Consider the following 14,784-nt stretch of genomic DNA (forward strand, 5'->3'; position numbering starts at 1 on the left):
ACATTGAAATCAAACTTATTTTTGAGAGACACAGAGAAGAAAATTATTTTGCTTAGTTTTGATAATCTACTATGTGAGCTCCTATTTCAAACACTCCTATGGAATCAGCTCTGAAGCTTCAGGGGCATCCGCATTTCATATGAAGAGCGGTAGAGTTAAGGTAATACCAAAAAAATCCCCGAAGTGGTCGAAATGCTGGTTCCAATGTGTGTAAATTCCTGAGCTGAACTCTCAAGGCACTTTTAATGAGTCTTCTGGGAAGCTGAGGAGCATCCCAAAGAGGCAGCTGACAACGCCAACAACCTCAGCTTTGTTCCAAGCCATAAGGACAAACTGCAGGCTGGAAACTTAATCTCTTAGTAGTTTGTGGACTTGTAATGAAAAGAGATAGTGTGGCTTGGAGGCCTGGCCTTCTATATCAGGGCTTTAAAACCCAGGATCCATGAGTTTCAGAAGTCCCATAAATCCTCTAACAGAGTATGCAAATTCCTGTGCTCCTGAATTTTCCTGAGGAAAGAACCAGGATTTTCATTAAATTCTTAAAAGGACCTCTGACTCAAAGAGTAAGAACCATTGTTCTACGGTCTCTAATCCAGTGATTCTCAAGAGCATTCCCTCAAATAGGCAAAAAAGAAGCATATTCTAATTCTCTATCTTCTACACAAATCTGTCTACTTATTGACCTCTCTTCTAAAATTAGAAACAAAGACGGGGATGTGCATTTTGAAAATTCAAGGTGAATCTCTTTTCTACATCTCCAAAATAAAGCTAACAGTCATGAGAACCTGAAGTCTTAAAGTCTTTGAGGAAGGAGAAGGGGTGGGTCTGGTCAAAGAGGGCAGATCAGAATCTCTGTCCTATTAACTTTTTTTTGAGACGGAGTCTCACTCTATCGCCAGGCTGGAGTGCAGTGGTGCGATCTTGGCTCACTGCAACCTCCGCCTCCCAGGTTCAAGCGATTCTCCTGCCTCAGCCTCCTGGGTAGCTGGGACTACAGGTGTGTGCCACCACACCCAGGTAATTTGTTTTGTATTTTTAGTAGAGATGGGGTTTCACCAGGCTGGCCAGGATGGTCTTGATTTCCTGACCTCATGATCCACCCGCCTCGGCCTCCCAAAGTGCTGGGATTACAGGCATGAGCCATCGTGCCCGGCCTGTCCTATTAACTTTTATGATAGGTCTCTCTCTCTCTCTCTCTCTTTTTCCCCCTGATTTTTGGAACCACAAAGGAAACAGGTCATGGCCCAAAAACTCTGACGTGAGGTCAAGCCAGTCCTGGGGGAAAAGGGACGAAGTACTTCCCATTATGCACATGGAAACCTATGTCCCAAAGGTTCACCTTAATACAAGTAGTAAGTACTAGAAGAGTTGGAGCCATTTATTAAAAACAGAACTTCCACAATCCTCTCATTGCTCAAAACTCATTCAGGAGGTCTAAGTGAATGAAAGATGGTTACACTTATCTCCTCCAGCCTCCTGCCCCTTTACTCTGTCACTCACAGATTTACCATCTAGCTCACACTGAGCCACGCATTATTGTGGATCAGCACAGTAGTATTTTCCTTGGCACACAGGCTCAGAGGGATTCCACTAATGCCATCGTACACTCACAGGTTCCGGAGAAAAGAGAAAAACATGTCAACAACAGGGTGTGCTCTTGCTGGGCAGTTCCTCAAACTGTGAAGAAGTAAGCCTGAGGCAGGTCCAAGATGAACAGCATGGAACAGAGAGCAGTCTCAGACCCCTCCTGTTTAATACGCCTCATTTCCATCACACAACTGAGTACAGGCTGTCCACTTTAAAACAAGTGAACTGGCTAGGGCTGGTAGGGGAGAACATGTTAAGCCCATTAAGCCCCACAGGTTAAGTACACAGGCACATTAGCGGAGGCATTGGGGCTTTTATGGTAAGAAAGCAGGAGCATGCTTGGAGAGTCTTGTACCTGTGGTTCTCAAACGCACTTTCCCAATCTCTACCCCAGGATTCCAAATACTACCTTTCACCAGTAGTTTATTAAACTTTTTACTTTGTGTCCCATTTGGGTAGTAAATGATTAAGTCGCCCAGTGTATACTGCTAAGCAGTATCAATCATTATCTACATTCTGAGAGTAAGGCACCAGGCTAAATCCTTTAGAAAAATTAAACAGAGATAGAAACAAAAATGAAACCAGCCTGAGTCTCTCAATAAAGGCATGGATGCTCTACTCTAGTTCTATGAGTGGCATGCAGCAAAGGCCACACATTTCTACAGGAGAAAATCAGTTATACACAATTAGGAGCAAGCTGTTAAGAGCAAAAAAAAAATAGTACCTGCAGGGATGTGGGGCGGGGTGCTGGAGTACATATCTAAAATGATAAAGTCACAGTTCAGCAGTCTTTGGAATTATTTAATGTAATTCAAGGATTCTAGTTTGGGAAAACCCCTAAACACCTGCAGTTTAAGGAAATAAACTCCTGGACTGAGACTGGCCCACTGTCTGACAAATACCCACATTCTATGAGTGCATTATGTATTATGGGGGACGAATGGGGGAATGGTAAGGTAGAGGACATCTCAACTCCACCAAAAGCTCTAAGATTTCTGTCTACATACCCCGCCCCCGTAATCAACAAAATGTTTTGAGGTTCAGTAGCTGTAAGCTCTATATAAAATAACATTTTTGTCAGAAAAAAAATTTTCCTATTGAAAAGACATTCCAATAAAAACTTCTTTGTTTTGGTTTTTTAACATTTCAAAATTAGGCTCTCATTTGCACTATCGTGTTGCATCATCCAGAGAGTTATAAATAGGGTGGCCACATAAACCAGGGTAACTTTCAGAGTTGCGGAGGCACTCATTGGACTGCATGCTAGGATAACACGTATGAACCAGAATTGCACCAGGCAAACCAGAATATATGGTCACTCTAGGTACAAAATAAGCCACTAATTAATATTTACTAAATGCTAATCCTCTCAACCATCTATAGAGGTAGCACTATCATTGTTCCCCATTTTATAGATGAGAAAAGGACGCTCACTTGTTGAATGTCCCACAACTAGTAGATGGTAGAGACTAAAGGTAAAACTGACTCCAAAAATCAAGTGCCTAACTTACGTTGTACTACTACTCACAGTTTTAGGAACAGAAACGGGAAGTTAAAGGGGTCTCATGTAACAGCCAAGCAACAGTGGGACAAAAGAACTACTTGAGTGAGTCAAAGGAAAATATGGAATCAGAAGAGGAAAGGCAACTGCAATTCTGTGTGAATTTTTATTAACTGCTTACTACACAACAGGCACTGATAGTATTGACAATAATCAAAAGGAAAATTTGTGGTAAGAATTTGTATTCAATTTGGGATTCTCAGATGAAAAAACTCTGGTCTATGCACACAGGTTGTCCTTCACGCATGATAGGAATGCATCTGACGCACCTTATTAGCATGTGTTCTGAGTTACTACTCAGTTCTGAATTATAATAAAATGTGTCCAGTATAATCAGGGTTGACATTCTTTCTAAAAATGCAATACTCACATTCCCAAACTTGAGAAACAGGTAGGTATAAATGATTCTCCTTTACTCGCCAGTTCCTTTAAAACAACCCCAAGAGGGCATTAAAGTGCTTATTTACAGATCATTAACTACTTGGAGTGGCAGAGTACACTTGCTAGAAGTCACAGGCAACTAAAGACCTGCATGTTTCCATGTATCAAATAGCTTTTATAGACAACTTTCCAAGAATACTATATTGAGGGTGGGCATGGTGGCTCATGCCTGTAATCCCAGCACTTCGGGAGGCCGAGGTGGGAAATCGCTTGAGCCCAGGAGTTCGAGACAAGCCTGGGCAACACAGGGATTTCCCCATCTCTATAAAAAATAAAAATACATTTTAAAAAAGAATATTATATTGGGTAAAACACTCTGGATCCAAATGACACACTCCTGATAAAAGAAAAGGTGTATCTTTGTAACCTTGGCAGCAAAAGATCTAGACAACTACTGATCTAGAAATCTTCTAACAGATTTCTTTCTGTTACAAGCTAAATGTCTAAAGGAACTTAGAACAAAGTAATCTGGAAACTAGAGTGTAACTAACTAAACCAAACAAGAAAAAGAGAGGTAATCAATATCTGTGGAGAAATCTGAAAAAGAGGATCTTCTTACACCCCAACTCCTGTTTCAAAGACTGCTACTAAAACAGCAGCCACTCTAAAGAGAATCAAGAGATACTAATGATGTGAAGATAGGAAATGCCAACCTATGAAATCTTCTTTCAGTGATTCTGATAAGTCCTGGTGTAAATTCTATACAATTGCACCAAAAATTAACCATAAGATAACTCTTATGAGAAAACGAGAAACCCGGATTTTATCTATCAGGTTAACAGCCAAGCTGTACCCATTGGGGCTCTACTTGATGTGCTTCCTAAGTCTCAGCTGACCCTTTTGATGAATTAGTGCCACATAGCTTCATTCAAATAAAGAATATCCTATAAACAAAAGTAGTTTCTTTTGTGCTCTTCTCCTTCCCCACATTTTGCTGGTGGGTCTGACTGCACAGATCCTAGGTCAAAATGTTTAATGGATCACTCTGGAGAGTGCCCTTAATGTTCAGAAGTTCAGAGAACAGCAAACGTTCTGATAGGCCTTCCAGAGAAACATGCTTATTGTAAGAGCTCTCCAACAAGTTGGAGATTTGGGTTTATATTATGAAAAAAGAATAAACTTGACACAGTGTCAATTTCTAAAGGTCCAAGGACAGTTATCACTCCTGTTACACAAAGTAGCAGAAAAAGAGGCATAAATAACCAGGGGTTATGGGGAACTACATTACTTACTTGGTTTGACTGATAACTGCCAACATTAAACAAGGATCTTCTTCAGTTGTGGTACACTTAACTCTTACAACTGAAGGATTCCTTTTCTTACCTCAAATTTTCCTAGCCATACCATCTGAAATCACCAGTGACAGTCGTGAACAAGCCTTGCAATGTGAATTATACTACAGCTATTAAGATAGTCCCGTGAAAAATTCTTTTAGAACTCTGTGTCAGGAAAAGTTGTCCTCTTGAGGAACTGACATGTATTATTTCCCATGCCTGCTAAGGAGACTGTAACTATGATTCTTTTTATCCTCTGGTTGCTAAAAGTTTAAAGTTGCATGTGATGGACCTCATCAACTATCTTAGCCCTCGAGGTTAACAATATTTTTTTCATTCTTTCTATAGTTTTTACTTCCTCTTATATCACATATAGGTTCTGTGTTATAAGCCACTTCAAATACCCATTGAAGAATATAAATATATAAATAAGACTTTTAAAAAATTACACTTGCTATCTTAACTCCCCAACATGCCCCTATCTCCACCTGTTCCAAAAAATAGGCATGTATTTGGCAGATGAGATGGAGGTGCAAAAGCTAATTAATTTGCTCAAGGTCATACCCCTTTAGTTGACTTCTCGACACCCAAATATCTGAAATCTTCAATCAAACCAACAAGTCCTATTTTGTTCACAGCAGTGTGACAGACCTTGGCATACAAAACTGAGTAAGTCATGATTATAGTTGAAGAATCTAGATATTTATACTTTTAATTGATGGACATCCACTCTATCTCAAACAAAGCAAACAAAATGAATAAAAACTGACTCTATCTCAAACAAAGCAAACAAAATGCATAAAAGCTGACCAGAAAGTGACACTGGGATCTGATCTAACTGAGGATCATCAAGGTCACCCTGAAGTAACCTATATCCTCTGGTATCAAGAACATCCTCAATTCCTGAGGCCGGCCTCAGGGCTTCAGAATAATCCAAGGATTACTGGTCTAGAGCCAGGGTAGAATTCTCATAGGTGAAGGACTGCACCATTTGAAGAGGTCTTTTTCTACACCATTAAGTACCATGCCAAGTTACTTTTTTCCCTCTTACTTTTCCCATGCTTTCTCACATTATCAACACATGGCAGAGGTACAAAAGTGACTTAAGTCATAATGTTCAATTCAGCACTTCTGAAAAACAGACTAGGACTTGCTATGTGACCTTGACTAGTCCTCAACTGATCCATTAACTAAATAAATGTCTTTTATCATCACTAGGGAAAGGGTAATTAGTCATCATAAAACACTTTATTACAAAGTACTACGTAAATGCTGAACAATAAAACCCAGAAGAGAAAGATTAATAAGAAACACGGTGGGGCACATTTACTGGCAAATGGAAACTTAAAACGGGGTCTTCCCACATTCCTGGCAAAGCCTGCTTCTTTTAGCTAATGCAATGTAAGTCTAAAATCATCAGCACTTGGCCTGACAATAATACACATTAGTAATATTCCTCCTGGGAAGAAGAGGGGAAAAGGGATAGTTATTCCTGGTAGGTAGCTATATGGACATCTCAGTTACTAGTTAGCCAGGTGGGCAATTAATATTTGAGTACCTACTATATGCTGGGTACAACGCTAGGCACACTGGATACAAAGGTGAACAAGAATTCCTGCCTTAATGAGTTTTTACAATCTACAATATAGACTTTGTCTTATCAACAGAGGTACTTTCAAGAATAGAGATTTACTAACATAAAGGCAAGTAAGAGCAAAGATGTCAGAGTCTAGGAAATTCAGGTATTAGGGCTTTTCCATTCTTTCCTCTAACTCACCTAAGGTCCCACTCTCAATCATTCTGCTTATAAGGACTGACTGTTTCTCCAAAGAATAGTGCAGATTGCAAAGGGTCATTGTCCCAACAAAGCAGTCAACTGAACTGACAGCACTGAAGTTAATCAGATGCCTCAGAGTCAAGGGATCTTCCACAACCTTTTAAAGAATTAAATTCTTAATTTTGTGAAAAAACAGAATGAAAGCACACAAAGGCGACTTGTCTTTTTAATCCTGCATTTGATTTCTGGAGTGGCAGGTTAATTCACTTAAAAAAAAAAAAAAAAAGCCATCTCTCCCACTTAAGACAGCTTAACTAGTTGAAGCCTCAAGGACTTAACTATTCCTGCAGCCCTTGCTTTGTTCAGCCCTGCGTCCTATTAAACACTGCATTCAGGCAGAGACAGCTTTGTAAGACTCCGTCTTTATAGAGAAGGGAGACATTTATCTGGGTTCTCACTGGCTTCAGGAAGGTCACCTCTTTGTAAAGGTTCTCTGATCTACTGCTAACTGGGTGCCAGGTGTATGGATAATCAAGATGTGGTTGGCAGTAAATGATCAGAAAACAATAAGGATCCCAATTCCACCACTCAGAGAGCTAGTGAGACTAACATCTTCAAAGGTTGCCATTTATGAGAGAATTCTAAGGGTGTCCTTTGAGCTCAACCCACAGCACAATAGATCAAACTTGTTCTGCCTCAAAAGTACAGTCAAGAGTGAGCAATCTTTCCTTACCACCCACCACTCCAACCCACCCAAGCTCCTTTCTCCAGGGATGCCTAAGAAATCTATTCACATGACTCTAGGATCCACCTGTATCCATGACAGTGTCTGCTGTCACCACCCTCCAAATGTCAATTTCTTACATATTTCGGAGTAACTGGAAGGCTGTAGAAAGTGAAAATCACAGATTTTCAATTTCATGTTACTCTCATTGCTTTCACCTGTATATCAGAGCTAGCTTCACGCATTCTTTTCTCTTGCCTCCCAGCTATCACGCAGTTGTTGGATAAACCGACCACTGCTCCCAAAGATCTGACGGAAGTTCTGCCAGATTTACCCACTCAAATGAAAGGAGATTTTCTGTACACCCCATGCCCCCGGACCGGTCACAGGGTCAACTGAGTTGGTTCACCCCCTCCCACTCTCGTCTTCGAGGACCTTCATCTAGGAAAAGTCAGTCGCAAATTTAAGGCCTGGCCCTGTCGGGTTTCAAAACGATCCCGGAGGACTTGGGCCGAGGGACAAAGGAAAGCGAGGTCAGAGGCGGCCTTTTCAACCCGGGATAGGCCTGGGGCCGCATAGCCGTCACCCCCTACATCACCTCCGCCGTCCCCAGTCACCCCAACCCCAGCCCCAGAAGTCCCAAACTAGCCAGAGCCCGGGCTTGCTCGCGTCCCTTCCGCGAGGCCGGAGCCCGAGCCCCCGCCGCCACCCAGAGCCCCCGCACCTTCTTGGGCGCCTTGGTGACGGTGGCCATGAAGGAGTACTTCTCGGCGTCCTCGATCTCCTTGGCCTGCTTCAGCTCCTCCCCGACCCCGGGCAGCGGCATCGCGTCAGGCATCGACATCCCCCGGCCGGCCCGGCCCGCGGCTGACCCGCCGCCCCCGCCTCTTTCCCCCTCAGGCGCCCGCCCGCCTGCCCGCGCGGCGCCCTCCGACACGCGATCGCCCACCCTCCCGCCGGGCCCTGCGTCGAGCTGCGTTGGCTTCTGAGGTGCTGTGGCCCACGCCTCGTCTGTTCAGCAGCTCAAGGCAGCCGGACAGCGACGGCGGCCACAAGAGAACCAGAAGCAGCAGCTCCGAGCTCCGACCTGCCCGCGCCGCCACCTCCGCTGTACGCAAACACGCACGCAAAGCGAGGGTAGAGGGCGGTGACGCCACGTCAAGTACTGGCAGCTCCCGGGAGGGGGAAGAGGCGGGGAGAAACGGCACTCTGTCGTGACGTCACCACGCTGGGCTGGGCCACAGAAGCCGCTCCTTCTCTCCCGCTCGAGAGCGAAGTTCCCAGAGTGAGCAGGACTCTTTGTGCCACCAGGTGGCACCATCAGCCCTGGGAGGAGCGCGTGGTTCATGCAACGACGCTGCGGAACGGAGGGTCTTTGGGCTGCGGGGTTCCTGGCGAGGCCTCAGTGGCGCATAAAAAGGGTATTTGGGAGCAAAGACCAGAGCCCAACACGACACATCCTACAACCATTCCTAGGAAAAGTCCGGGGCTTGAGACAACTCACTCACTCGCTGCCCCAGCCCCAGGCCGTTTGTATTAAAGCTCCTTCCCAAGGGGCAGTGCCTGCCTCTTTGACTTCATAGGGGGCAGAACTGACTCAGAGTAGTCTGGTTTCTGCACAACCCTTTGTGACTTCCTCCACCATCATCTCCGACTGGGCCTTGCCTGTTTACAAAACCCTCATTGGAATAGGGCTGATGGCTATGAGGGTGGAGACCAGGAGAGCTGATGGAGAAGTCCCCAGCCAGAATGGCTTTCCGGTCCTTGCTCCACCAAAGCATTAGACTCTTACAGCTCTCAGTGGGCATCCAGGACATTCATGGACCGTTCACACCCTTTTACGGGGCCTACTATGTGCAGTGCCTGTGCTAAGGCCCTGCTGGCAAAAGGGCATGTGACGCATTTTATGTTTTGCAAGGCTTAGTTCAGCTGGAGAGGCAAAGCCTGCCTGTAACCTAATGTCAGCTGAGGTAGCTTGTCCTTTGAGATTCAAATGACATTGGCTCTAATTACCATGTCCTGTGGAAAGTCCAGTGCCCTCCCCGGGATTTCTGTGAATTACTGGGAGGACTTGGATTTTCATGGTCACCTCTGGTTCTACTTTTTTGTTGTTGCTGTTGTTGTTGTTTTGCCTTGTTTGGCATTTTATTCACTATTCTGATCTTGTGACTGTTTCTGTAGCTCCTGGGGTCAATTCTGCTGCTGCTTCTTTCAACCCCCACCCCATGCTAAACAAATACAAAATAAGGCTGTAACATGTAGTAAAACTTTTCATAAAGGTTTGTGGGTCACAGGGGAGAGATTACATCACAGAGCAAACAATTTAAGATCACATTTCTGAAATGTTCTGAAAAGTTATTTTGGCTGTCTCACCACCCAGGGATTTCTCAATGGCCACAAGATCCCACTACGCTCCCTAGCCCATTGCCATCTAATCTAGCTTCCTCCTGTTCCTCCCTTCCCATCCCTGCACCTCATCCTTCCTTCCTTGATGGACTCTGGGAAGCCAGATTCTCCTCTGCTGTGCTGAGCAATTCTAGTCTTTCCAGTGTCCTTTCCCTAAATTCCTCCCCAGGACCACTTTTTTTTTTTTTTTTTTTTTCTCTCTGTTGCCCAAGCTAGAGTGCTCTCGGCTCACTGCAACCTCCGCCTGCCGGGTTCAAGCAATTCTCCTGCCTCGGCCTCCTGAGCTGGGACTACAGACGTGTACCACCATGCCCAGCTAATTTTTGTATTTTTAGTAGAGACAGGGTTTAGTAGAGACAGACCATCTCGGCCAGGCTGGTCTCGAATCCTGACCTCGTGATCCACCCGCCTCGGCCTCCCAAAGTGCTGGGATTACAGGCGTGAGCCACTGCACCTGGCCAAGACCACCTTTTAACATCCAGAAAACTCCCAGGTTTTTAACAGGGCATACCCATTCAAGAAGGAAGTTTGGGTTTGAAATGACATTTTCCCCACTGATTAATGTTCAGGGCTGGGGAGAGTGTGAAATATTCACCTCTAGGGCCCTAAAAGTCTTAGTCAGGGAATCCTGTGTTCCAGCCACCTAGCCTCATGAGACTGTCTGTTTGAAAAGGGCTGTAGAAGTGCCTGGAAGAATACACTCTTTGCAGATCTTGCTCTTGAACTATTTGAATTCTTTCATCTGCTCACTTTTTTGAGCACTCAGACTTCCCTGTCAGGGGTATCGCTGTAGCAGAACGGGAACAGAAATGGAGACCAGAATACCAGGTTCATCCATGAGGGTGCCAGACTGGCATCTTTCAGCTAGGGGTCGGGAACCACACCTGGTGCACTGAGGACTCTTTGGACATAAGGCTCACAGTGTCTTTCATCCTTATGGGTTTGCCCGAACTGTTGGCAGAGCCCAGGGATCAGAGATGCCTGCCCAAAGACCCGAGGCAGAGCCCGTTGGAACTAGGGATGAAATCTCAAGTCCCTGTAACAGAAAAACGTGTGACTTAAGATGAACTTTTTTTTTTTTTTTTTTTTAAAGAGAAGTATCAGTGCATCTGCCTTTTGGATTTGATTTTTAGAACTCACTTTGGGCCGAGTGCAGTGGCTCAAGCCTGTAATCCCAGCACTTTGGGAGGCCGAGACGGGCGGATCACGAGGTCAGGAGATCGAGACCATCCTGGCTAATCTGGTGAAACCCCGTCTCTACTAAAAAAATACAAAAAACTAGCCAAGCAAGGTGGCAGGCACCTGTAGTCCCAGCTACTCGGGAGGCTGAGGCAGGAGAATGGCGTGAACCCGGGAGGCGGAGCTTGCAGTGAGCTGAGATCCGGCCACTGCATTCCAGCCTGGGTGACAGAGCAAGACTCCGTCTCAAAAAAAAAAAAAAAAAAAAAAAAAAGAACTCACTTTGTCTAAACATGTCTCTCAGTCCCCCAGTTCTGCTGTGCATTTAAGCATCCAGACTGTGAGCTTCCTGGAGATTGAAGTTCAGTCTTTCCTTTGCTCCTCCTGGACCAGGTCTGCCCTAGCACCAGGCTCACAGTGTTGTCTGCTATTGCTGCTGCCACCGAGGATGACAGACAGGGCCAGGCCTAGAGCATGCAGTACCTTAGCAGTCTGGGCTAAGAAGGAGATCAGCAGGTCAGACTTCACTCACCTGAGTGGCTGGCCTGAGGGGAGATTGATGAGCTGATGTAGGAGAGTCCGGGGGCTCAAACTGGAAAGGGGAAGGGCAGCGCCCCCTACCCTGGTGGAAAGCATTGGGCCTATGTGGTTCAAGTGAGGCCAGGGGCCCGGGACATTCTTGGAAACCAGCCACTGCAGGGGGCATGGGTGGCTGCCATCCCTTCCATCACGTGTGTGCTGGAGATCAAAGAGCTCACCTAGCCGGGGAGTGTGACAACATAACATCCATGAGAATCATTGCACCCTGTCCCCCACCCCCAAAGCCAATCCTCAGATAGCCTCACATGGCACAGCTAAGGCGGTTGCTTCTCATGAATGCCAAGAGATGACTTGTCTTCAGCCTACCCACCCACCTGACTCAGCACCTCTACTGGCAAGCTCACTGCCCTGAACAGCACAGTCCACACACAGGTGAGAGACCCCTCTACGGGGCAGTTGGAGAAGAGCAGGGACCCAAAGACAGGTGCACCTGCTGTGTGTGGTGGTGGGAAGTCTCCAAGGGCCTGGAGACCAGCGAGGACCCTTGCTAGAAAGGAGTGGCCTAAGGGCAGTGGTGAATTGGGAGCTGCTGTCACCAGAAATGTAGTGGCATTGGACTACCACACATGGGCTTGGTCTGGTTAATCAGATTCACTCTTTGTCCACTCCCAAATTTATGTTCCACATTCAGTCATTTGTTCTTTTATTTACAAAATATATACTGAATGCCGAAGAAGTGCCAGCAGCAGGGCTAGATGTTGGTCGGGACTACAGAGACAAATAAGCTGAGGTGCTGATCTCTACGTGGGGACAGGTGATGGGGGTGGGGTGCAGTGGAGGGCAAAGCAATGACACACAGGGAGATGCTGCCGGAGCTGAGTCTTGACAGATAAGCAGCTGGGCAAGGGAGGGAAGATTCTCCATGCTGAAGAAACAGCCTCAGAATAGGCATGGTGATGGAAACAGTTTGGCATATTACGGGAACTGTAAATATCGCCATGTGGGTGGGGTACAGGGTGCAAAGCAGGGTGAAGTGAGCACTGAAGCCAGGGCCAGATCCTGCAGGGCCTGTTAAGCACTGGGCGGGTGGTGGTGATGTCTGCCATGCTGGGGAGCACAGGAGGAGAAGCAGATGTGGCTAGAGGGGTGGAGGGGGTGCTGCTGAGAGGAGTCAGCTTGGGACATGTTGAGTTTGATATGTCTATGGAGGGCACTGTCCCTGAGTCTCAGGGGAGCCCAGGTTGGCACCTTTTGGAACTGCCTGCTCCCTACCAGTCAGGCTCCCCACCAGGGGGAGGCTGTGCTCCTCCTGAAGGCCTTTCACTTCCTGTCGGCCAGGCCAAATGTTAGCTCTCTGGAATGAAAATGCAGAAAAACTGCAGAGATCTTGGGTGACAATGGAAGTCCGGAAGAAGGTGAAGAGGGCAGTGGCTCTGCCTCTAGCTCTCCAGCATGGGCAAACCCTCCAACTCCAGCCTTCTTTCTGTCCCAGAATTGCTACCTTGCACAGCTCTAGGAGGCACCACTGACGTTGTAATTGTTGTGAAAGGTGCCCTGGAGCACCACTTCAGGTTGGTCACCTACCTTGCTGGCCCTGAGGGACTCCCAGAGGCTGGGCTCCTGGTTGTGTCTCTGTGGCTGTGGATGCTGGTACTCAGGCTTCCTGGCTCCTACTTCCCACCGAGTTCCCTCCCTCCCTACCCTCAGCCTCTTCTCCTTCCCCTTCTCCAGTTCCAGTGGGGAAACATTCCTCCTTCTCTGTCTCCCCCTCTGCTTATTATTATCATATCTATTGGGATCATTTACTCTTTATTATCATTTTGAACATTATAGGAAAGAAAAACCCGTGAAGATTTTTAAAAAATCTCTTTTCATCTTGTTAAGTTCACTCCTAGTTTTTAGCAATTTGCAGAAACTCATTTTTACATACCTGTGATTTGTAGGTTCATGTCCTTTTGTATACTGCTTTGATCAAATTACAATATTTCAAAAACACGTGACCCATACAGAGAACATCGACATACTTGTTATTATTGCCCATGTTTCCCAAGCATTCTGTCTTACTGCTTTATGAGTTTGTTTAACTGTTTTCCTATTGTTGGGTATTTGAGTTGCTTCCAACTAGTGCAATATAATGGAATGGAGGGAGGTGGTTTCGGAGTGGGTGTGGGGATGGCTTTCAAGCAAAACAGGCGAAGATGGGTCACAGCACCAGGTCCTGCCAGAGAAAGGAAGCAAAAATGTAAGTAGTGGGGCCAGTTGTACTGACTGTAAACAAGGACCAGGATAAGGAGGCACCTTTTGACCCTAGAGGATCTGAGGTCCTGTGTCTGGAACTCGTGATAGCTGACTCATGGCAAGGCTGCATGGTGTGAGGAAGCAGGAAAACTGGGCAGAGATGTGGGCTCAGATCTTTACTCTGCTACTAAGTCGGCCCCTGGCATCCTGGACCTTTTTTGACCTCTTCTTCCTCATGCAAGACAGGTTGATAGCTCTCCATCTGGGACTTGTGATGACCTAATCCAGTGTGATCATAAATATGCAAGAGCTTTGAACAAGTTGCAAATGTTGTGCAAATGTAAGGTACTAAGATGTGGGTCCGGGCTAACCATGGAGGGCAAAGGAGCTATTGTTGAGAATTTGGAATTCTCTCTTTTCTCCGCTTCCCAGAACGACAGGAATAAGCAGAAACGCGTCTGCTGCAGGAAAGGATTGTCATTGCTGGTTCTGAGTACTTGTTGACATGTGGATTGTGTTTCCTCAAAAGGGAGGGCTGACACTGCCCCAGCCATGAGCAATTGCTGCTTTCCTGGCCCAACCTGGCCCCGGGGTCTGGCTGTGTGACCAGCAGCCCCTTGGAACTTCCTCACATGCTTTTTATCTAGGTTGGACCAGAGATCCTGATGTATCTTTCTTCAGTTCCCAAAGCTGCCACACGTTAAAGTTCAGACTGAGAAGGCATCCACCAATTGTAAACAATGTTCAAGAAGTCTGTTCTGATGACTCTTTGTGCTACTTTGTATGTTTTTTTCCTGCTCTTAAGTGCCTATATGGGAGGGGGGAGGATGGAGGTGGGGATGGTGAGGAGTTTACCAAAAAAGCAGAAATTGTGAAACTGGCCTTGGACTTCAGCCTCTGCCTAGTCAGTTATTTATTGAGCATCAGCTCTGTCCCTGGAGCTGTGCTGAGCATTAAGGATCCCACAGTAAACAAGACAGACACAGTTCCTGTCCTCATGGGGTTTAGAGTCCATAGCAAAACTTTGTCAGAAAATCGAGGTTCCCAGTACTGAGAG

At 46.0% G+C, this 14,784-nt stretch overlaps 1 protein-coding gene and 1 long non-coding RNA gene across 3 annotated transcripts in view; one reads left to right on the forward strand and one right to left on the reverse strand.

The window, feature by feature from the left end:
* Positions 1-8,498, reverse strand: part of LOC105479256 (adenosylhomocysteinase like 1) — a 40,444-nt gene extending 31,946 nt beyond the window's left edge. Inside the window, exon 1 of one of the 2 annotated variants that reach the window (XM_011737179.2) lies at positions 8,089-8,498. In XM_011737179.2, the coding sequence (XP_011735481.1) occupies positions 8,089-8,208 (120 nt within the window). In that variant the 5' untranslated portion in view covers positions 8,209-8,498. The remainder of the gene's footprint in view (positions 1-8,088) is intronic. The other variant, XM_071097881.1, reaches the window with a different exon arrangement.
* LOC139363600 (uncharacterized) lies at positions 8,361-14,489 on the forward strand. Its single transcript, XR_011624280.1, has 3 exons — positions 8,361-8,474; positions 11,774-11,921; positions 14,375-14,489. It is a non-coding gene; the product is annotated as an uncharacterized lncRNA (long non-coding RNA).
* The last annotated feature ends 295 nt before the right edge of the window (positions 14,490-14,784 follow it).

The sequence above is a fragment of the Macaca nemestrina genome, chromosome 1, assembly GCF_043159975.1.
Source record: "Macaca nemestrina isolate mMacNem1 chromosome 1, mMacNem.hap1, whole genome shotgun sequence".
NCBI classification, from domain to species: Eukaryota; Metazoa; Chordata; class Mammalia; order Primates; family Cercopithecidae; genus Macaca; species Macaca nemestrina.